Below are 21,501 nucleotides of genomic sequence, written 5' to 3'. Positions count from 1 at the left end.
GCAGAAATAGATTTGGCCCTCAGCTGTTGCTCACCTGGTTGTAAAGGACCAACCGTGACACGTGGGCCAGAATAAAAACATTTTTAAAATATGATAAAAATGCTGAGACAAAACAAGATGTTATATTAGTTCATTCTTGACGAAACGACCTCACCTTAAGATCCGTTTGTTAGCTGTTTTGGAGCTTTCACCCGTATTAGGTGATCTTAATCATGAGCACTTTACCTGCTTCTTGTCCATGTTTCCTTAAAGGTTGAGAAGTTCACAATAAGGTTAATTTGGTGAGTGAGTAGTGAACGAGCCATCATGAACAAGAAGTACTCGGTTAAAAAACGGAAATATGAGCATCTAAAACTCGAAGACAGCTGGGTAAACTCCCTCCGCTGAGGAATATCATGTGCTGTGATCGTAAGCTCCAGAAGAGCTCCCAAATAGACCTTGAGTTGAGATTGTTTGTTCAACCGAGACATTTAGAGTTTCTGAGATGATTTCAGATCCATTTGTCTGTCCTGCAAGATAATACTGTTAGCAGTATTTGGATCCGTTGTTGTTGAGCTGTTAGCTTCGTGCTAACCCTGTTGGTTATGCATCAGTAACTAGCTGCTCTGGAATCTGGAGCATCTTTGATCTGATGGCAGAAACCTGCTGCGGTAGTTAGACATGTTTTTCAGCTGCAAATATGTTTTTAAGATGTGCTCTTTGTTGTTTGGCTTCTGCGTTGACACGTCAGCTCTCAGCTGCGGCCTCGTTAGCTTGTTGTGTTCGTAACCTCTGGTTGGCGTGCAGCGATCCAAAGCTCTAAAACCAGAATAACTGAATGAAACAATAGTTAACATGTATTTGGAGTTTACAGATTTTCTGGACAATGACAGAAGGAAACTCTTACTGTTTTATATATTTATGTTTGTCTTACTGGACTGGACAACTCTCTTGCACTACATCAAATTTTTTAGGTCTTAAATCATGGTCTGTCTCTTACTTAGAGCTCTCTTGGCTCGTATCGCCACTAACCGCTAACTAGCTTTAGCGCTGCCTAACTGGACTGCTTTTAAATCCTGATGCACCATCTGATTCGGCGCCTCAAACTACTACATGACTCATTCAACCTGATGATTTAATAGTACTCAGACTAAACTAAAAGTGTTGCAGGGACAGATTGTGAAACATATGTTTGAGATAGCGTACATAGTATTTAAAGTTTGTATTTAAGTATTTAAACAGAGGACGTCGGTGCTGAGTTCCGCGTGCAGCTCAGGAATTAGTCCCGTCCCTGCTGAAGTGAAGGTGACCGGTGCAGAATGGCTTCCTGTTTGGGAAAACCCTCGGTGTGGGTTGGTTGTGGTGTGGCTTCTGTTTTGAGGACTTTGTAACCTCAGCATGGTGTTAACTGCACATCTCTTTCTCCACCACTGCACTCTAAAATCACACCATTTCTAAACCAAACCTCTGGACCTTTTCTGTAAATGAACAAATAAAAAGGTGGTGGAGACGCTGAGATGCCGGGGCCGTTGTCGTGCTCTGTTTTAGCTGTAAACGGTTGTGGCAGTGGTGTAAAACGGCCGTGGATGTCGGGTTTAAGCGGGTTGTAGGTCACTAATGATGTCCGGGTGTGTCTCCTTTTGCTGCCCCCTGCTGGCGACCCTTCCAGACCTGACTGTGTTCAAGGAGAGGCTGAGATTCCTAACGGTAGGAGGTATGAGAAACGACGCTGGAGTGTCACTGCAGTAGTGTGCATGTAACGTCTGCAGGACGTCAGAAACGGGTCCAGCAGACAGCAGGACCCGTTTCTGACGTCCTGGAGTTCCTGCAGAGGTCGCTGCGCTAGAGGGAGGGACTAAAAAAGAGATATTTCATTTGGTTCACTGTCTTAACTTGTTTCTACAGGAGTTGATGAATGTTTGCGCACCAACATTGGGGACTTTGGGGACCCATAGTCACCACTGCTAAACTAGTGTTTTATAATATTAAAGCCTAGGCTAAACATAAAAATTAATATAAAAAATACACTACACGGACTAGGATTTATCTGTTATTTGGACAAATATGTTGCTACAAATATTAGTTTGGCATACATGACTTAAAACATTGTTGTCATTATTAAACGATAAACTTAATTGACGTTGGGATGCACCGATCCAACAACACACAGTTTGATAATGACTTGGACAAAGGAACTGTAACACGGATCAGTCACTTTATATCGTCAATATCGCTGCCTTTGGGTACATCCCTAAATTGATCCCATGCTGGGAAATTGAAATGTCACCGCAGCAGGAGTACAAGAACAGATGCACAGATAAGTATGTTTAAAAAAAAAAGAATCGTGTACATTATAAAGATATTTTATTTAACCAGGAAAGCCTCATTGAGATTAAAGAGTCTCCTAGCCGAGTTATAGACATACAGACAACAACGTTACACTGAGGACACACAAATAATCAATAACACAGTCGTATAACAAAACAACGGAAATGGCAGAGGTGTCTAAAATCATAAAAATACCTGGGTGCAATGCAATAACTTAATGAGACAAACGCATCATGACTCACTGATGACTAAAATACAATAATACCCCAAAACATCAGCAGCCGCACGAGGCGCCGCCCCAGTTTCTGAGACTGCGTTTTTTAAAATGTTTTGCTTTTTACAAATACAGCATGAAAAACTAAAATAAAAAGGTAGCGAGTACAACACGCACCAACAGAAACGGTCACAAATAAAGTGAGGAGACGAGGGCGAGCGTTCACATCAGGATCCTGGTTGTGTTTTGCACACGGACGGTTATTCGCCCCCTTTATGCTGCACTTGTGTGCTTTGGAAAATAGTTTTGGTGCAGTTTTTTCCCCAAAGAAGAGCAGCTGCTCTGCTGTCGTCGTCGTCGTTGTTGTTGTTTACGGTCTTGGTCACGAGATCAGAGGCTTCCTGTGTGGTGGCGACTGTTCTTTACTCCTGTGGAAAGATTGTGTGCTTATCTGGTGATTGGGGGGGGGGGGTGTATCAGACATTGAACCAGAGTGAAATATCTCTTTAAGACCTCATTACACAGGAAACACTGAGGAAACTCAGAGACACATTTGATAAAAAAAATATGCAGCTACATGTACAAACAGAAGGATCTTTCCCTGCAGGGTTGCGTATGAAGCAGTGCTGCCTCTGACCTCAAAGTCTCCTGTGTGTTCTGGTCAGTGTAGTTAGCGTTGTTAGCTTCTAGCTGCTGCTGCTAGCACCCTGCTCTGTCCAGTAAACGGTAGAACAAGTTTGTAGAGATCTCTGATAGATGAGTTATCTCTCACAAAGTGCACATGGAGCCTACAAGGTTTTTAACTGTGGCCACAAAGTGATTAAAGTGCAGGCTCGGTCCAGGTACGCCTAACGTTTTCTAGACCTGCAGGCAATAAAACAGGTCATTCAGTGTTTCCCCTGAATAACTCTTATTAATACAAGGAAATCTTAAATCTCTATTAGATTCTGTTCGCTATTACAAGACTATAAACATTTTAAAAACACAAGTAACTTTCAGGCAGCCGTGTTTTAAATGTCCTTATGAACTACAGGCTTCCAGGTTCCTCAGTGTGAACACAGTGTGGACGAGAGCCCACACAGGCTCGAGGCGTCTCTTCTTATCAGGAGAAACACTTCGTTTTCCAATTTTAACGAAGGTAAGAAAGAACAGAGCTTTCAAATTCTAGTCAGTTTCTTTTTACAATAATTTTTCAACAAATATCATCGTAACACTAATATCTGGTGGCACCTCCTGATTCTCCGTCCTTTTTGAAAGTTACACCTAAAGCAAACAAACTTTATTCATTAAGCAAAACACAAAGTTACAAATTGCTTTATGAAGAAGAAAAAAAAAATTAAAGACCTTTTTAAAAAGAAAGGACGAAGAAGACGATATACTGTATGTAAAACGAGGAGGGGAAACGACAAAATATAGAGTTATAAACTGAAGAATAAGCCAGAAATCACAAGTTGGTGTGACAGAGCTTGACTGGAGGATAATACAGCGTCTTTGACGACAGGAAGAGAAACAGAATGAGCTGTCATTACAGTTTCAGCAGCTCTTCACTAACTTTAAATCCCATTTTAGTCAGTTTGTGGCCACTGGCTGAACATTTTCTCAAAAGTGATGAACTTGCCTCAGGTGTCCTTTTCTATCCTGAAATGTTTCAGTGCTTTTGTTTATTTAAAAAACAAAAAAAAAAACCTTTTTAGTGGTAAATAAAGAGAGAAAATGTTTGGAGTTTTTTTTGTTCACGTTGTTTTTTTCCTGGGTAAAAAACTAGCTTAAATAAAATAAATGAAAACATCACTTAGAGAAAATGTCGAGCCCGTGTTATTTAGCGGTGTTAGCCTGTACGATGTTTCTGGTGGTGCGAGGCTGGAGCCCTTTCTTCCTTCTCTCACCTCTACTTCTTCTCACTCTTGGTTTTACCCTCCTTTCAGCTCTTCCTCTCTCTGTTTTCAGCTTTGCTCCCATGTTTGGGGGCTTTGCTGCAGTTTTAGCCTTTAGCCGTCTGCCTCGGTGCGTGTTTTTTCAAAATAAAGAGAGGACAGGAGGGCGGCGGCGGCAGAACTAGCGCTGCTGTAGTCGTGACGTGGGGTAAGGCATTGTGCTGCAGCGTCCGATGAAAGGTTGGTTTAATTAAACTACGTGGAAACGTCAAATGTGCATTACTTTTTCAGAGGTGTGAGTCCGCCCTCGTGTCCTTTCATTATGTGAAAATGCAGTGAATAAAGTGCGGCGTGCTTCAGAGTCAGACTGCCAGTCGCAGTTTAGTTTCGGCTGCAAACAGAGCGGTAAAGATGAGAAACCTGCTGTTTGTGTCTGTGGAGCTGCTCGTGGAAACGCCTCGGCTGCGACGTGTTGTTAGCAGAGAAGAAGAGTGTTCGCCCGGTTTATTTTTCCTCACTGCCTGTCACCTCTTAAGAGGAGGAGGAGGAGGAGGAGGTGAGGAAGGTAAACGAGAGGCTGAGCGGTGACCCGTCTGCCTGCTGTCTTCAGTGAGACTCTGCTTCTTGATTGGCCAGCTTGGCTGTCAAGCCGCCTGATTGGTTTGTGACTGCGGCGTTTCCTCCCTCTGCTCAGCTCATCAGAGCTTACCTGTGTCAGCTCTCTGATTGGCTGAATCAGCTGTCAGTCTGCCCAGCTCAGCCCTCTGAGTGGCCGGCTGAGCGCTCTCTGCTCACGGAGTGGAACAGGAAACGTTTAAGGTGGTCGTCGTCGTTGGATTTAAGGACACTGCGGGATCATTTCTGATCAGACTGTGTTTTCCCCGACACTGAAAACACATCGTTCCACTTTCTCCCTCCATCTTTCCTCTCTCCTTCATAACGCATCCTCCCCTAACTGTCCCATAATCAGTTTGAAGTTGCAGAATAACCGATTAACCCCCCAACATGTCGCTCATGTTCCCGCTCAGTCATCGCTGCTGTCATGAACGCATCGCTGCTCTCTCTGTGGCGAAGTGGAGCTTTTTTTTTTTTTTTTTTTTACTTCTGTTTTTAAAGCCTCCCAGTCTCCTTCCTCCTCTCAGCTTGTCGACGCTTCACCCTCCGTCTTGTCTTCCAGGAGAGCAGTGCTGATATACAGGGGTCAACCAGTCAGGAAGTGGCTCATAAATGTAGATTGATGACGCTGGTCTGGATGACGTCAGTGCCGAGATTTCTGATGTTTGATTCCAGGCTTTCAGCTCCAATTCAGAATTGATTCACTTGATTGATTTTAGTACTTCCAATAACTATATTAGCTCTACAAACGTCAGTGTAACCTGTTAGACCCATAACAGCTTTTGAGGCCGATACTTAAATTGGCCGATATTAATAAAAAAAAAAATAAATAAATAAATTCATGACGTAAACAAAAGTTTTTGACAAACAAACCTTGCATTTGCTTATTAAAGACGTTTTACTGTGTAAAAATGAACTTGTCAGCGCTCCCTGGTGGATAAACTCTGTAATGGAGACACTTTTTAAACTTCTTAATGACCATTTCTCTGCTCACGTTTCTTGTTACTTATATGACAACATGCTCACATCTGATTCGATTACGATTCACCTGTCGGCGTCTCAGTGTATAGCGCCCTCGGTTTTCTATATTACAGCTCCTGGCTACTTTTTCATCAACTAATACAAGCAGTCAGATAAATCTGAACCCTTTTTTAATTTAGAAAGTGCTTTCAAAAATCAGACTACAACATAAAAAGCTGCATCTTTTCAGTACCAGTATCTGTGACCCACCTCTCTCGGGGTTGGGCGGCGGTTGGCGGCGACTCCTGCTGGGTGCAGACGTTAGCTCAGGGTGAAAACGGCTAACGTGGTTCCTCAGATTCGTTGTATTTCCAAAGTATTAAATGTTTGTGAGGCAGATTTTACACACAGCGTGCGTCTTGTCCAGTTCGTGCTTCCCAGGAAGTTCAGATGTTTGCTTTCAAAATCTCTCCGCCATAACTCCCAACATATAACAGTAAGCCTAACTTTCGCCCGCGATTCAATGCAAGAGAGCGACGTTGCAACGTAACTTTACAACTTTATTGTCCAGCCGAGGCCGGAAAATCAACAGTCGCCGTTAGTAGACTATAAGTTTGTGTAGGCTGCGAACTCCCGATCACGTTGAGTCGCTGCATCGATGCAGAAGCTTCCACGTCCGCATCGCGATGCATCTTAGAATCGAGAAATTTCCACACCTCTAGACTGAAGCCATGAGTTGAGTCCACGTTGACTCTGTCCTCAGAGGCAGCAGAGAGGACAAACCGTCTCCACCAGGCCGAGGGACGTCAGAAATTTACTGGACAACAAACCATTTTACAGTTCCAGGCTCCTTGTGAGTGATTGGAGCAGCTGAAAGTACTCTGACCTTTAAAAAAAATAAACTGCAGGGTCTCGTAGTGTGTCAGAGTTTGCGTGGATTATTACATTTGATCAAGTCAAAGCGTTAAAAAAGGTGTGTGCCCTTCAGACCACAGGCCCCCGGAGATTCCTCAAGTCTAAAAGCTAATCCGCACACCAACATTTCATTTGTGTCCAAGGACTTTCATGGCTCTGTTGCGCCCCCGTCTGAGGGCGTTCCCTCCCCGGTCCCCAAACCACTGAACGCTGGATTTGTAATTAAAGTGAAATCATTTATACCAAAAGGTGAATTTGCGATATAGGCCGTGGTGAACCGAAACAACAAACAAACATTTACTAAACCTGAATCCCTGGGGAAGCAAAACATGGCAGCTCACCTCTGCAGCTTCGGTGCTGTTTAAGTTTACGGCTAAACAACCAAACAAGATGCCTCAGATCTAACACACACACAGGAAGTACAGAAGGGCTCTGAGGCCTCGGACAGAACCGAGGTGCTGCTGTCAGACTGACTGGCACGATATTGGGAATGGACCAATCAGCAGCAGACACTCCCAGGCCGAACCCACAAATCATCCGCTCAGAAAGAGACACCTGTAGGATGACACTCGCCAGCCGCAGTACAGCGTAAACGGCTTCGCCAAAGCCAGCTGAGTGCGGAGTTTGTCAAAGGAAACCCGTTTGTCCGTATGAACTTAATTTGTATCAGACGTTTGATGCCTAAAATTGTGTTCAGTAACACATTTTAAAGAAATAAATTAAAATGGTTTCAAGCAAATAAATAATATATTGACAGTATACGTTCAGAGTAGCAGCTTGTCTCAGAGTGTATGTGCTGCTCGGTGTTGCGTCTCTGCACTGCGGCCTTCCGCACTCGCTCCTTAATATTCAGACCGCCTTAAAGTTCGTACAGTTTATACTGATGCTGCTCGCTTTTAAACTGTGCAGATGAGCTTCCTTTGAGCTGACACTGTAGTCTCAGTACTCTGACTTTTCTGGTCTCCTGGCTGCTGGAAACAAGGTTTGATAGCTGAATGATGTAGATGTAGACCTCTTAATCCACTGACCCTGGATCTGTTCTTAACAAATCTGTATAACAGAGCTTTATCAAGCTGCTTTCAAACTATATGATTCTTTAGATGGAGTTCTGTCTGATTATCTGACAGCTTCTGGGACCAAACCTGACGTGCTGTTTCCTGGCAACAGACGAATAGGTAGTACAGACTTTGTGTTGTAATACCTGGAAACATGATCACCACTTTTCCAAAGTGGCGATTTAAAGAGCTGATTAGATCTGCAGCCAAACGGATGAGAGGTGAAGTGGACCTGCAGCGCCTTCATCATCCTGAAGGGCAGCGTTCACATTACCTTATTTAGAGTTTCCAACAGCATTGTTTTTATTTAGCTCTGCATTTTTATTTGATCATGAGTTTGAAATCCTAACTAGATTTAGATTTAACTAGATTTAACTAGGTTTCAGTCGTAGTCACCTGGACACTGTTTTCAGAATCAAGACGTTTCGGCTCCCATCCGGAAGTCATTCTCAATTGTGAAAAAATGGGACGGGAACTCAGAAATTTAAGCTGCTCTGTGTTGCTTAAGCCCCGCCCTCAGGAAGGAGTCTACCTGAGTATCTGTTGATTAGCTAGTTTCACCTGAAACTGACCTAATTGTTTCCAAGATGGCCCAGTAATCAGTAATCAGGCCTATTGTTTTCTGGCTGCACCTCCCTCATCACTGTTAAGTACCTGATTAGCATGTGATTGGCTTGACCACGGTGTTAACACACTGTGGTAAACGGTTGGCAGGTTGAATCTCAGACCACCATTTCTGTTCAAAGAGGGGTTTTCTTTTTTCACAAAATGGCTTCTTTGACTCCTCTTTCAAACCAACTCTTCTCTCTACTTAGACTCTTCACCTCGCTGTCTTCAAATGTGCGGTTTGTAGCTTTTAGACGCAAACGCACGGCGCTCTGCAATCCCGAGTTAGCGTGTCGTCTGTGCTGATGAAGTGGACATAAAGTCAAAGGTCTGACCAAACAGCCACTTCACAAAAAAGATACTCAGGAAGACTTCTTCCTGAGGGCGGGGCTTATGTAACACAGAGTAGCTTAAATTTCCCGAGTTCCCGTCCCATTTTTTCACAATTGAGAATGACTTCCGGACGGGAGCCTTTTCTACGATAGAACACTCCTGGATGAATGAGGGACTACACCGTCTTATCCTAACTAGACATTTTTTGTGCATCTCTTTAGTCTCTGATCCAAACGAGATTTTTGTAAAAATATATTAATTATTAATGTTTGGCAATTTGTAGCTATAACTACACATAAAAGTGAGAGGGGGACTGTCAGCTTCCTTTATGTTAGGAAAAAAGAGAGATTTTTAATGTTTTTTTCTTGCTGTTATTGTGGAAATGTCAAAACAATGTATTAAACAAAATGCTGCCTGGATCTTAATTTTTTTTTGGGGGGGGCACTTCCTGTCACCTGCTGTTATTAAATGCTGCTGTACACTTCTAGCTTCAGCTCACAGTTCAGACATCCTGACCACCATCCTCACCTGTGAAAGGATCAGTCCGGGGGTGTTATATATTTTTCTTGTTGTCAAGAAATCCTAGATCCAAACAGCACGTCGCTCCGTCTCTCAGCACCGTCTGACTTCCTGTCTGCGGCTCTCAGCTGCGAGCCCATTGGTTCCTGCTGAAGACACGTCAGATCTATAGTTTCATGTTTAAATAGCCTCAGTAGTTTAAACAGCTGCTCGCTGTAGTTTTTATCAGACTAACAGGAGGAAACAGAGCATCTGTTGGGGACTATTTCCAGCGGCGGATGAATCCACATGTGGTGCTGTAGTGAGTGTTTGGGGCAGCAGGACGGTGTGTGTGGGGCTGAGGCAGAATAAACTACAGTGTGTGTGTTCGTGGTGAGCTCTTCACGTCTGGTTTGGTGTGTGAACCTTCTGGTTGGCTCAAATTAACGATACTAACGATATGTCTCTCTTTACTTGTTTTTTTTTTTTTTTTTTTTTATCGTATTGAACCCAACAACCGATCCTCACCCCGTCCTGCTTGTTTTAAAACCACTCAAACTGCTGCTGCACCACAAAAACTTCCTCCATCACCACTAAAACTACTGTTTCTGCTGCTGTTGGTTCACTCTGTCCTCTCTTCTTACTTCCTCTCTTCGTCTGCGTTTATCTGTCTGTGCTTTGAGCAAATGTCTGTCTGTTAACTGCATGTTCTCCATATTGTTTATAACACACATTCATTCATTCATTCCTAACTCGCATATGCATGATTTCTTTTGCCCCTGGCCTGTTTGTGTGTCGACCTCTTTGGTGTCCTCTCCCTCCGTCCTTCAACCTTTTCTCACCTCCTTCCCTTTTTTTTTTTTTTTTTTTCTCCTTGAACCCCCGTCCCTCCCCAACCCTCCTGTCCTGTGGTGCATCGTGGGACGTGTAGGTTTCTACGGTCTGGATGAGTCGGACCTGGACAAGGTGTTCCGGCTGCCCACCACCACCTTCATCGGAGGCTCCGAGAGTGCCCTGCCGCTGAAAGAGATCATACGCCGACTGGAGGTAAACACTGACTCGATGCGCGATGACTTCTGCACCACAGGCCCAGTCCTGCTACTTCCACAGCACAGAGGTCGCTAACTGCTCTGACATGCTAACATGCACCCATTTTCAGAGAGTCTGAACGTTTGGGTAGAAGATGCTACCTGTACAGGTTATACTCGTGTGTCCCTGCTACCCCCAACGCTCACCTGTCCTGTGTTTGTTGGTCAGATGGCGTACTGTCAGCACATCGGTGTGGAGTTCATGTTCATCAACGACCTGGAGCAGTGTCAGTGGATCAGACAGAAGTTTGAGACTCCAGGAGTGATGCAGTTCACTCTGGAGGAGAAGAGGACGCTGCTGGCCCGTATGGTGCGCTCCACCAGGTAAGACACACCACACCACGACACTCCTTAACACTCCACAACACTCCTCAACACACCAGGTAGACACTCCTCAACACACCAGGTAGACACTCCTCAACACTCCTCAACACACCAGGTAGACACTCCTCAACACACCAGGTAGACACACCACAACACTCCTCAACACTCCACTCCTCAACACTCAACACACCACGATACTCCACAACACACCACGACACTCCTCAACACTCCTCAACACTCTTCAACACACCAGGTAGACACTCCTCAACACACCAGGTAGACACTCCTCAACACACCAGGTAGACACTCCTCAACACTCAACACACCACGACACTCCACAACACTCCTCAACACTCCACAACACTCCTCAACACACCAGGTAGACACTCCACAACACACCAGGTAGACACTCCACAACACACCAGGTAGACACTCCTCAACACTCCTCAACACACCAGGTAGACACTCCACAACACTCCTCAACACACCAGGTAGACACTCCACAACACTCCTCAACACACCAGGTAGACACTCCACAACACACCAGGTAGAGACACTCCACAACACACCAGGTAGACACTCCTCAACACTCCTCAACACACCAGGTAGACACTCCACAACACTCCTCAACACTCTTCAACACTCCACTCCTCAACACTCAACACACCACGATACTCCACAACACACCACGACACTCCTCAACACTCCTCAACACTCCACAACACACCAGGTAGACACTCCACAACACACCAGGTAGACACTCCACAACACTCCTCAACACTCCACAACACTCCTCAACACACCAGGTAGACACTCCTCAACACTCCACAACACTCCTCAACACACCAGGTAGACACTCCTCAACACTCCACAACACTCCTCAACACACCACAACACTCCTCAACACACCAGGTAGACACTCCACAACACACCAGGTAGACACTCCTCAACACTCCTCAACACTCTTCAACACTCCACTCCTCAACACTCAACACACCACGATACTCCACAACACACCACGACACTCCTCAACACTCCTCAACACTCTTCAACACACCAGGTAGACACTCTTCAACACACCAGGTAGACACTCCTCAACACACCAGGTAGACACTCCTCAACACACCAGGTAGACACTCCTCAACACTCAACACACCACGATACTCCACAACACTCCTCAACACTCCACAACACTCCACAACACACCAGGTAGACACTCCACAACACACCAGGTAGACACTCCTCAACACTCCTCAACACACCAGGTAGACACTCCACAACACTCCTCAACACACCAGGTAGACACTCCACAACACTCCTCAACACTCCACAACACTCCACAACACACCAGGTAGACACTCCACAACACACCAGGTAGACACTCCACAACACTCCTCAACACACCAGGTAGACACTCCACAACACTCCACAACACTCCTCGACACTCCTCAACACACCAGGTAGACACTCCTCAACACTCCACTCCTCAACACACCTGTGTGTGTGTGTGTGTGTGTGTGCAGGTTTGAGGAGTTCCTGCAGAAGAAGTGGTCTGCGGAGAAGCGTTTTGGTCTGGAGGGCTGTGAGTCTCTGATCCCCGCTCTGAAAACCATCATTGATAAATCCTCTGAGAACGGAGTGGAAAACGTCATCATGGGCATGCCTCACAGGTAGCACACGTAACACACTCTTATGTATGTGTATATGTGTGTGTATGTGTATATATGTGTGTGTGTGTGTGTTACACACAGTTTGAATTCCTCCCTTTTCCATTGTTTGAACTCCCACTACTTTCTTCTTTCAGGGGTCGTCTGAATGTTTTGGCCAACGTGATCCGTAAAGAGCTGGAACAGATTTTCTGTCAGTTTGACTCCAAACTGGAATCTGCTGATGAGGTATTTTAACTGCTGTTATTATAATTATAGTAAATGTTCTGGAAGAATAACAGGAGAAGCAGTTGGTAGAGAACCAGACCTGCAGGCAGGTGTACTGGGGTCTGAGCACCGACGGCGAAACCGTCTTAGCAGGCTGCAGGAACATGTAGTGAGCTTCAATTCACAGTTACTGCCGTCCTGTCTCTTCTCCAGGCTTTGAGTCTCTGTGTGAACTGGGACTACCAGACAACATTTTGGAGGACTAGCAGTTAAAACCTGACCTGGTATAAGACAGACATAGTGGTTTGGTCTCTGTGTGAGCAAAACACAAGTCTAACGTCCTCTGTATGCTTCTCTTATCAGAGGTTCAGACGTTTATCACGTCTTTTCTGCACTGTTTTTCAAATTCTACTCTCCATTGAAGAAAACTGCTTCTGACAGATTCTTACTTTTACCAAGTTAATTTAATTATCTTTTTCTTTCATTTGATTTGAATCGCAGTTTATTTTTAGGGACTCCTCTACGTCTGAACTGACCTCTGCTGTGGTTTTTCCTCCTCAGGGATCTGGAGATGTGAAATACCATCTGGGGATGTACCATCGCCGTATCAACCGCGTGACGGACAGGAACATCACCCTGTCTCTGGTGGCGAACCCGTCTCACCTGGAGGCCGTGGACCCCGTGGTGCAGGGAAAGACCAAGGCTGAGCAGTTCTACTGCGGAGACAACGACGGCAACAGGGTGAGACGGACATGCAGACTCTGAGAGAGACGGACAGAAAGACAGACAGACCCACCGGTTTATTTCTACAACTCGTCTTTATAGTCGGTCTAAAGTATTCACTTACCCTGCTAAGTTTACCAAACCTACAGGACAATTCAACACACCATTAACCTTAAATCCTCAAGTTTAAGGCTGAGAACCAGCAGATGTTTGACACTCGTCGACATTTCCACCTGTTTCAGGTCCAACAGTAGAGTTTTACAGCAACAAAGGCCCCGAATCACAACAGCTTTTTTACAATCTCCGGCACTGTAATATTATTATAATAATAATAATAATAATAATATAAGAAGAAGAACTTTATTTATATAGCACCTTTCCAAACTCAGTTACAAAGAGCTTTAATGTAAAAACAAAGAATAAAAGTAAATAAGATCCAAAACATAAAATATTAAACAAGATAAAATAATTACAACAGATACCATCAGTTAAGAAAAGGCCAGAAGATAAAAGTGAGTTTTAAGAAGATTTAAAACAGGACGCTGAGTTTTCCAGCTGACGGGCCCGACAGCAGAGGCTTTAGAGACAAGTCCAGATTTCGTGAACTATGTGACGGAGACACTGTTTCTAAATGACCTCAAACGTACAAATTTGTCAAATATAACACTGATCTGCGGACACGTGTGTTAATGCTGATGTATCTGTTGGGCTTTAGACTTCATCGACTGCGTTCCGATGTTTATCATCAAAACAAAATCTTCTGCTTTAAAAGAAGATCTGTGTGATACGACATCATATAGCGAAACACTGAAAAAAGGAAATAAGGACTCGCCACAAAAAACTCACAACTTACTGTTAGTGACTGAATGAGTCCTCACTTCTACACTCCTGGATTTTCTTTCATTTTCTCACCTGTACCTGAAGCAACGCGCTCTGATGTCAGTCTGAACGCTTCTCTGTGTGTGTGTCCAGGTGATGTCCATCCTGCTCCACGGAGACGCAGCGTTTGCGGGACAGGGTATCGTCTACGAAACCTTCCACCTGTCGGACCTGCCGTCCTACACCACGCACGGCACCGTGCACGTCGTCGTCAACAACCAGGTAACAAACACAAACATAAAACACACACAAAGCGACAAACAGTCCGATGAACGACTGAGCCGTGACCTCTCCGACGCCGTGTCTCCAGATCGGGTTCACCACAGACCCTCGTATGGCTCGCTCGTCTCCGTATCCGACCGACGTGGCTCGAGTCGTCAACGCTCCCATCTTCCACGTCAACGCCGACGACCCCGAGGCCGTCATCTACGTCTGTAAGGTGGCTGCTGAGTGGAGGGCCACGTTCCACAAAGACGTGGTGGTCGACCTGGTCAGTGTAGTAGAGAAAAGCAGGACATGTTTCGGCTGATTCCCACATGCTGCTGGTCCTTCATGCTCTCTCTGTGTGTGTGCAGGTGTGTTACCGTCGGATGGGTCACAACGAGATGGACGAGCCGATGTTCACCCAGCCGCTGATGTACAAACAGATCAAGAAGCAGAAGCCCGTTCTGCAGAAATATGCAGAGAAACTGATCGGAGAGGGAGCCGTCAGCAGGCAGGAGTACGAGGTAAAAACAGTCAGGTCGCTTCGACGTCGTCGTCTCCTTGAGTTAGTGATTTCCTGCGTTTCCCAGGATGCCGTCTGACAGAGTTCAGAGGAGGAGCAGGGACTTTTTGTTGTCAGCTGTTGGTTTTACTGTGGGTGTTAACACTGAAACTCTTTCTGACTCCTCAGTTTTCTGTTTATTCCAAACAAACTAAAACATATCGCCTCCTGTGCAACAAGAAGAAGAAGCGGCAGCAGAACATTAAATTCATGAACTGGGTGTAGGTTCATGTTACTGTTGCACATGAGCACCGTGGACGTTTTGGACAAAAGGACCTTTGTGCCCCTTTTCAACCAAATAGTCTCAACAGCTACGGAGCAACAGAAACTAAACAGGAAGTTTAAAGTCCCGTTTGTTGTTTCTGTTATATCTGAATAACCATGAAGATTCAGTAAATTAACCTGAACAGATTAAAAGAACAACAGTCATCCTGTTGTTGTTTGTATTTACTGCTGTGTGAATGCTGTTTAATGGATGTAATAAGTGAATTAAAAGAGTAAAGTTTTGTCTAGTTGGGACGCCACACTACATGGTTTTGTTAAGTGTCAGTAAACATAAGAAACGTCTGTACTGCTGACACCCAGTGCATGTTTACTGTGTGAGTAAAGCTGTACACAAGTGACCGATCAGCACCGATAGTTCCTGGAACTTAACAGTTCCTGCCGTGGAAATGATTTTTACGGTGCTGTGGAAATGTATGAAGACAGCGAGACGTTTTTGTTTGTCCAGTCTAGTTATGTAGCATTTGGGGAAATGAAATATTCATGTGCAGACTGAACATACTCTTCTGGTTTCTCTCTGTTTGTAGGAGGAAATTGCCAAATATGACAAGATCTGCGAGGAGGCGCACGCTCGCTCTAAAGATGAGAAGATCCTCCACATCAAGCACTGGCTGGACTCCCCGTGGCCTGGTGAGGGGGGGGGATGTGTGTGTGTCTCAGGGTTTAACTGTTTACTGTAGTGTGTGTGTTCACACCGATCAATCGGAGTTTAATTGGAAGATTGAGAAGCAGATATGAGAAGTACAGACCTGATTAGTCCATCCCCGGAGAAGTCTTATCAGATGCGTCAGGATCCGGAGCCCGTCTCTCCAAATGGGCAGCGTGAGCTCATCTCCTCTCGGATTAATTTGGACGCGTTTTACTAATCCACACAAACGCCGCCGCACGAACACGTGAGAATCCTGCAGCTGAAACGTGATGCTGCCACCATTTGTGATCTGTGTGTAAGCAACAGGTCTGGGTCTGGGTCCGGGTCTGGGTCTGGGTCCAGTCTCAGTTTCTTAATCAGGCTGTTTTCCTGCTTCTCCGTCAGGTAGTTAACATGTTGATCTGTTGTCGTCTTCAGGTTTTTTCACTCTGGACGGACAACCAAAGTCCATGAGCTGCCCCTCCACCGGTCTGACTGAAGAAAACCTGAACCACATCGGGCAGGTGGCCTCGTCCGTCCCTGTGGAGGACTTCACCATCCACGGAGGTCTGAACGCATTTTAAATACTTGATTTATTTTCCACTTACGGCAAAAGATTTGCAACATTAAACAAACAAAACTGTTTGGGGAAATTTGTCCACATTCGTCCATCATTCAGTCCTGTTCGTTCACTTGCAGCTCCGCTCTGATTCCGCCATTTTGAGTCTTTGTATGAAGTCAGTTTGTCCCGTCTTTCTTCCAGTTGTGCTTCTTGTAGTCTGAAAATATGAGTCGCTTTTCCATTAGGAAGATTTCTTCAACCATTATTAGACATCGGTCCTTTGTCAGAGGCTCTACCTTCCCCCAGTTCTTCATAAAAGCTTTTTTACTTGCTATTAACAGTGTTTAGCAGTTTATTTTTATTTAACAGTATAAAACACGTTAAAGGAGAATTCCCTCCATGTCTGTGAATTGGTGGATGTAACATTTTAAATACTTTATCCACCAGTTTGCGGCCCACTGCAAATCGTTACACAGGGCTCAATTATTACGGAGGTTTTATACAGTGACACGGAGTCTAAACGCTCGTGCATGGTGCAAAATAAGAAAGTGCCGTTTTCTCCTGACGACTCACGAACAACATGCTGCTTTTCCTAATCAGTGAGTCGTATAAAATGAGGTGAATGCTGCATCGTGACTGTGCTCAGGCTCTCGGTGACCGTCTTTGTCGTTTCAGGTCTGAGTCGTATCCTGAAGGGCCGAGCTGAGATGGTTCGTAACCGGACGGTGGACTGGGCTCTGGCAGAGTACATGGCCTTCGGGTCGCTGCTGAAGGAGGGAACCCACATCAGACTGTCGGGACAGGACGTGGAGCGAGGGACGTTCAGGTAAACGGTTCGGGAACTGAACCCCCAGAACGTCAGGTGTATCCATCGACTCTGCCTGGTTTGCAGCACGGCTTTAATAATTAATATCACACGTGTTTTTCTGCGTTGTTCTGCATTTGTCTGTGTAAACTGCAGATTATGTGCACATTATGTATGTTCATATATATATAATTTCATTTCCCAGTAACGTTTAAGTAGCGTTGGTGTTTTCTAAATTAGGTAACGTTTCCGCATTGAGCCTGGTGAGTAATTAGCAGGGCAGGTAAAAAGATCCTGCCGTCCTGCAGGATCTTTTTACAGTACAGTAGAGTAGTATGGCAGCGAGTTGTCTCCACCGTGATAAAAATGTTATTTTTATATATATATATATATATATATATATATATATATATATATATATATATATATATATATATATATATATATATATATATATATGTGTGTATGTTGTAATGAGATACGCTGGTTTTGTGAAATAATGAGAAAGTTTTTGTGATATATACGAGGAAATGTCATAATAACATGAAAGATATCTGGTTCTAATGTGAAAAGCTTCTCGTTATAACAAGAAACGGAGCAAATATTTAATATTGTCATGGAGGCAGCGAAACGCTGTCGTGGCGAGAGGGCGGAGCTGATCAGCTGGGTGGGAACTGGTCTGGAGTCCGTGTCCTTCGCTCCGATCCTTTCTGACTGCAGCTGTAGCTCTTCTCTTCGTTTAAAGATGCCGACATTTAAAAGTCATTACACTTTTTCCACTGTTGCCTGTCCCACAACTGTGAACTGCACCCGCCGACCAAACGGAACATCAAAGTGACGACATTTGTCGCCTTTTCAGCGACGTGTATCTGAAACGCTCTGGTGTGTGAAACAGCGGAAGACCGAGAACCTTACTGGTTCTTCCGGGTTCAGATTTTGTCGTTAAGCGGAAGAGAGCCGAGAGAGAAAATACTAAACTAAAGGTGAAACTCCTGAGAGGTCTCCAGTGTTGTGACATCGTCCTGCAGACTGACGCTGTTTGTCCCCTTTCAGCCACCGTCATCACGTCCTCCATGACCAGAACGTGGATAAGAGGATCTGTATTCCCATGAACCACCTGTCTCCTGACCAGGCGCCGTACACCGTCTGCAACAGCTCGCTGTCCGAGTACGGAGTCCTGGGTCAGTCTGCTCAGCTGCTTCTCTGCAGATAAACGTTCAGTGTCTTCTGTTCTTTCAGCTAAATGTTTTGTCTGTCTGCAGGCTTTGAGCTGGGTTTTGCGATGGCGAGTCCCAACGCTCTGATCCTGTGGGAGGCTCAGTTTGGAGACTTCCACAACACGGCTCAGTGCATCATCGACCAGTTCATCTGTCCCGGTCAGGCCAAGTGGGTCCGACAGAACGGCATCGTGCTGCTGCTGCCGCACGGCATGGAGGGCATGGTGAGGAGGAAGCGGACGTGTCGGGGCTGTCGGAGAACGACGGCGTCGTGCAGACGTTATGTCTGAGACCACGGCAGAATAATAATAATAATAATAATAAACTTTATTTATACAGCACTTTTCTAAACAAAGTCACAAAGAGCTTCGCGTGGTTCAACCAGGATTAAAACAATTCAGGAGGAAAATAAAATAAAATACCCAACAGTAATATGAGATAAACACAATGATGATGATAATAATAAAATGGGTAAGACATGTTGGAGATAAAACTGTACTAGCATTAATAAAAAGCTATTTTAAAAAGATAAGTTATAAGATATTTGGGAATATGAAATATCTGATGAAGGTAGATGGGAATTTATTAAACATAAACACGCGATCTTGACACGGATCCTTTAAAGTTGTAGGTTTGTTTTTGTTTTGCAGGAATCAAGACGGCACGAATGTCTGATAGAGTGCGATTTACTTAACAGCCACAGAACACAAAGATAAAATAGTTTATTGTACCTGAGTGAGATCAAAATGTCCGCCATCCGCTGAGTCCGTGTTGTGAACCGTCCGAGCTGACGCAGCGGAGCGGCTCCCCCCGGTGGACGGTTCGAAGGGCTGCGTTCACGCTGCGATGCTGCTGGCTCGAGGCGCTCGAGGTCAACAAAACTCGTGACTGTCGTCTCCGTTTGTGTCTTCAGGGTCCAGAACATTCGTCAGCTCGTCCGGAGAGATTCCTCCAGATGTGCAACGACGACCCCGACATCATGCCGGTAACACACACACACACACACACACACACACACACACACACACACACACCAGTACCCCTGCGTTAACATGTCGTCTGACTGTTTGACTAGTCGAAATAAGAAACGTGGTTCAGAAAATGACACTAGACGTAGAAGCCAACTTGATTTCTAACATGACACAAACAGAACATGACGACAGACACGTTTTTAAGATGAATACAGACACCAAATACCAGGATGATGCTTCACTTCCAGGTCAAATTGAACAGGTGACACATTTTTATGTATTTTATTTATTTATCGTAGAAAAGGTTTCAGTCGCAGTCGTCTGGACGCTGTTTTCAGAATCCGAAACGTCTTGATAGAACACTCCTGGACGAATGAGGGACGACACCGTCTTATTTATTTATATATATTATATTTTCAGACTTGATATGAAATATATGAAGAATAAGTTTCATTTGGAGTTTAATTAAACTTGAAACATGAAGATGTCTCTCTCTCTCTCTCTCGTCTTCCTCTCTCTCTCGTCTTCCTCTCTCTCTCCCTCTCTCTCTCTGTCTTCCTCTCTCTCTCCCTCTCTCTCTCCCTCTCTCGTCTTCCTCTCTCTCTCGTCTTCCCGTCTCTCTCTCTCGTCTTCCTCTCTCTCTCCCTCTCTCGTCTTCCTCCCTCTCTCGTCTTCCCGCCTCTCTCGTCTTCCTCTCTCTCTCTCGTCTTCCTCTCTCTCTCGTCTTCCTCTCTCTCTCTCGTCTTCCTCTCTCTCTCTCTCTCTCTCTCTCTCTCGTCTTCCTCTCTCTCTCGTCTTCCTCTCTCTCTCCCTCTCTCGTCTTCCTCTCTCTCTCTCTCTTCCGTCTCTCTCGTCTTCCTCTCTCTCTCTCGTCTTCCTCTCTCTCTCTCTCTCTCTCTCTCTCTCTCTCGTCTTCCTCTCTCTCTCTCTCTCTCTCTCTCTCTCTCTCTCTCTCTCGTCTTCCTCTCTCTCTCTCGTCTTCCTCTCTCTCTCTCCTCTCTCTCGTCTCTCTCGTCTCCTCTCTCTCTCTCGTCTTCCCGTCTCTCTCGTCTTTCTCTCTCTCTCTCTCTCTCTTTTCCTCTCTCTCTCTCTCTCGTCTTCCTCTCTCTCTCGTCTTCCTCTCTCTCTCGTCTTCCTCTCTCTCGTCTTCCTCTCTCTCCCTCTCTCTCTCTCTCTCTCTCGTCTTCCTTTCTCTCTCTCTCGTCTTCCTCTCTCTCTCTCTCTCTCTCGTCTTCCCGTCTCTCTCTCTCTCTCTCTCGTCTCTCTCTCTCTCTCTCTCTCTCTCTCTCTCTCTCTCTCTCTCTCTCTCTCTCTCTCTCTCTCTCGCCTTCTCTCTCTCTCTCTCTCTCTCTCTGTCTCTCTCTCTCTCTCTCTCTCTCTCTCTCTCTCTCTCTCTCTCTCTTCCTCTCTCTCTCTCTCCTCTCTCTCTCTCTCTCTCTCTCTCTCTCTCTCTCTCTCTCTCTCTCTCTCTCGTCTTCTCTCTCTCTTCTCTCTCTCTCTCTCTCTCTCTCTCTCTCTCTCTCTCTCTCTCTCTCTCTCTCTCTCTCTCTCTCTCTCTCTCTCTCTCTCTCGTCTTCCGTCTCTCTCTCTCTCTCTCTCGTCTTCCTCTCTCTCGTCTTCCTCTCTCTCTCTCTCTCTCTCTCTCGTCTTCCCATCTCTCTCTCTCTCTCTCTCTCGTCTTCCTGTCTCTCTCTCGTCTTCCCGTCTCTCTCTCTCTCGTCTTCCCGTCTCTCTCTCTCTCAGAACATCTCGGAGGACTTTGCGGTGCGTCAGCTGTACGACTGTAACTGGATCGTGGTGAACTGTTCGTCTCCTGGAAACTACTTCCACGTTCTCAGACGACAGATTCTCCTCCCATTCAGGAAGCCTGTGAGAGACACACACACACACACACACACACACACACAGTTTTGTCACTGTGTTGATGGACTTTATTTTCCCAAACAGAAACTGATTTGAGGTGTGGACACAGGAAAAAAAGACTTTCTTCACCGTGGTTTTCGTA

General features: G+C 45.2%; 1 protein-coding gene across 5 annotated transcripts in view; it reads left to right on the top strand.

Moving 5' to 3' along the window:
- The window catches only part of ogdha (oxoglutarate dehydrogenase a), a 40,175-nt gene that overhangs the window by 14,383 nt on the left and 4,291 nt on the right, over positions 1 to 21,501 (top strand). For 3 of the 5 annotated variants that reach the window (XM_044197453.1, XM_044197455.1, XM_044197454.1), the window contains exons 5-20: positions 1,649 to 1,693; positions 10,309 to 10,424; positions 10,635 to 10,789; positions 12,313 to 12,459; positions 12,594 to 12,684; positions 13,225 to 13,404; positions 14,359 to 14,487; positions 14,576 to 14,755; positions 14,841 to 14,993; positions 15,841 to 15,943; positions 16,380 to 16,508; positions 17,179 to 17,329; positions 18,362 to 18,489; positions 18,571 to 18,749; positions 19,439 to 19,510; positions 21,240 to 21,365. In XM_044197453.1, coding sequence (XP_044053388.1) covers positions 1,649 to 1,693; positions 10,309 to 10,424; positions 10,635 to 10,789; positions 12,313 to 12,459; positions 12,594 to 12,684; positions 13,225 to 13,404; positions 14,359 to 14,487; positions 14,576 to 14,755; positions 14,841 to 14,993; positions 15,841 to 15,943; positions 16,380 to 16,508; positions 17,179 to 17,329; positions 18,362 to 18,489; positions 18,571 to 18,749; positions 19,439 to 19,510; positions 21,240 to 21,365 — 2,084 coding nt within the window. The remainder of the gene's footprint in view (positions 1 to 1,648; positions 1,694 to 10,308; positions 10,425 to 10,634; positions 10,790 to 12,312; positions 12,460 to 12,593; positions 12,685 to 13,224; positions 13,405 to 14,358; positions 14,488 to 14,575; positions 14,756 to 14,840; positions 14,994 to 15,840; positions 15,944 to 16,379; positions 16,509 to 17,178; positions 17,330 to 18,361; positions 18,490 to 18,570; positions 18,750 to 19,438; positions 19,511 to 21,239; positions 21,366 to 21,501) is intronic. The other 2 variants (XM_044197456.1, XM_044197457.1) reach the window with 1 other exon arrangement.

This window comes from Siniperca chuatsi, linkage group LG5 (assembly GCF_020085105.1).
Source record: "Siniperca chuatsi isolate FFG_IHB_CAS linkage group LG5, ASM2008510v1, whole genome shotgun sequence".
NCBI lineage: Eukaryota > Metazoa > Chordata > Actinopteri > Centrarchiformes > Sinipercidae > Siniperca > Siniperca chuatsi.
Note: the sequence above shows the minus strand (reverse complement) of the source record. Positions and strands in the feature narration are given on the sequence as shown.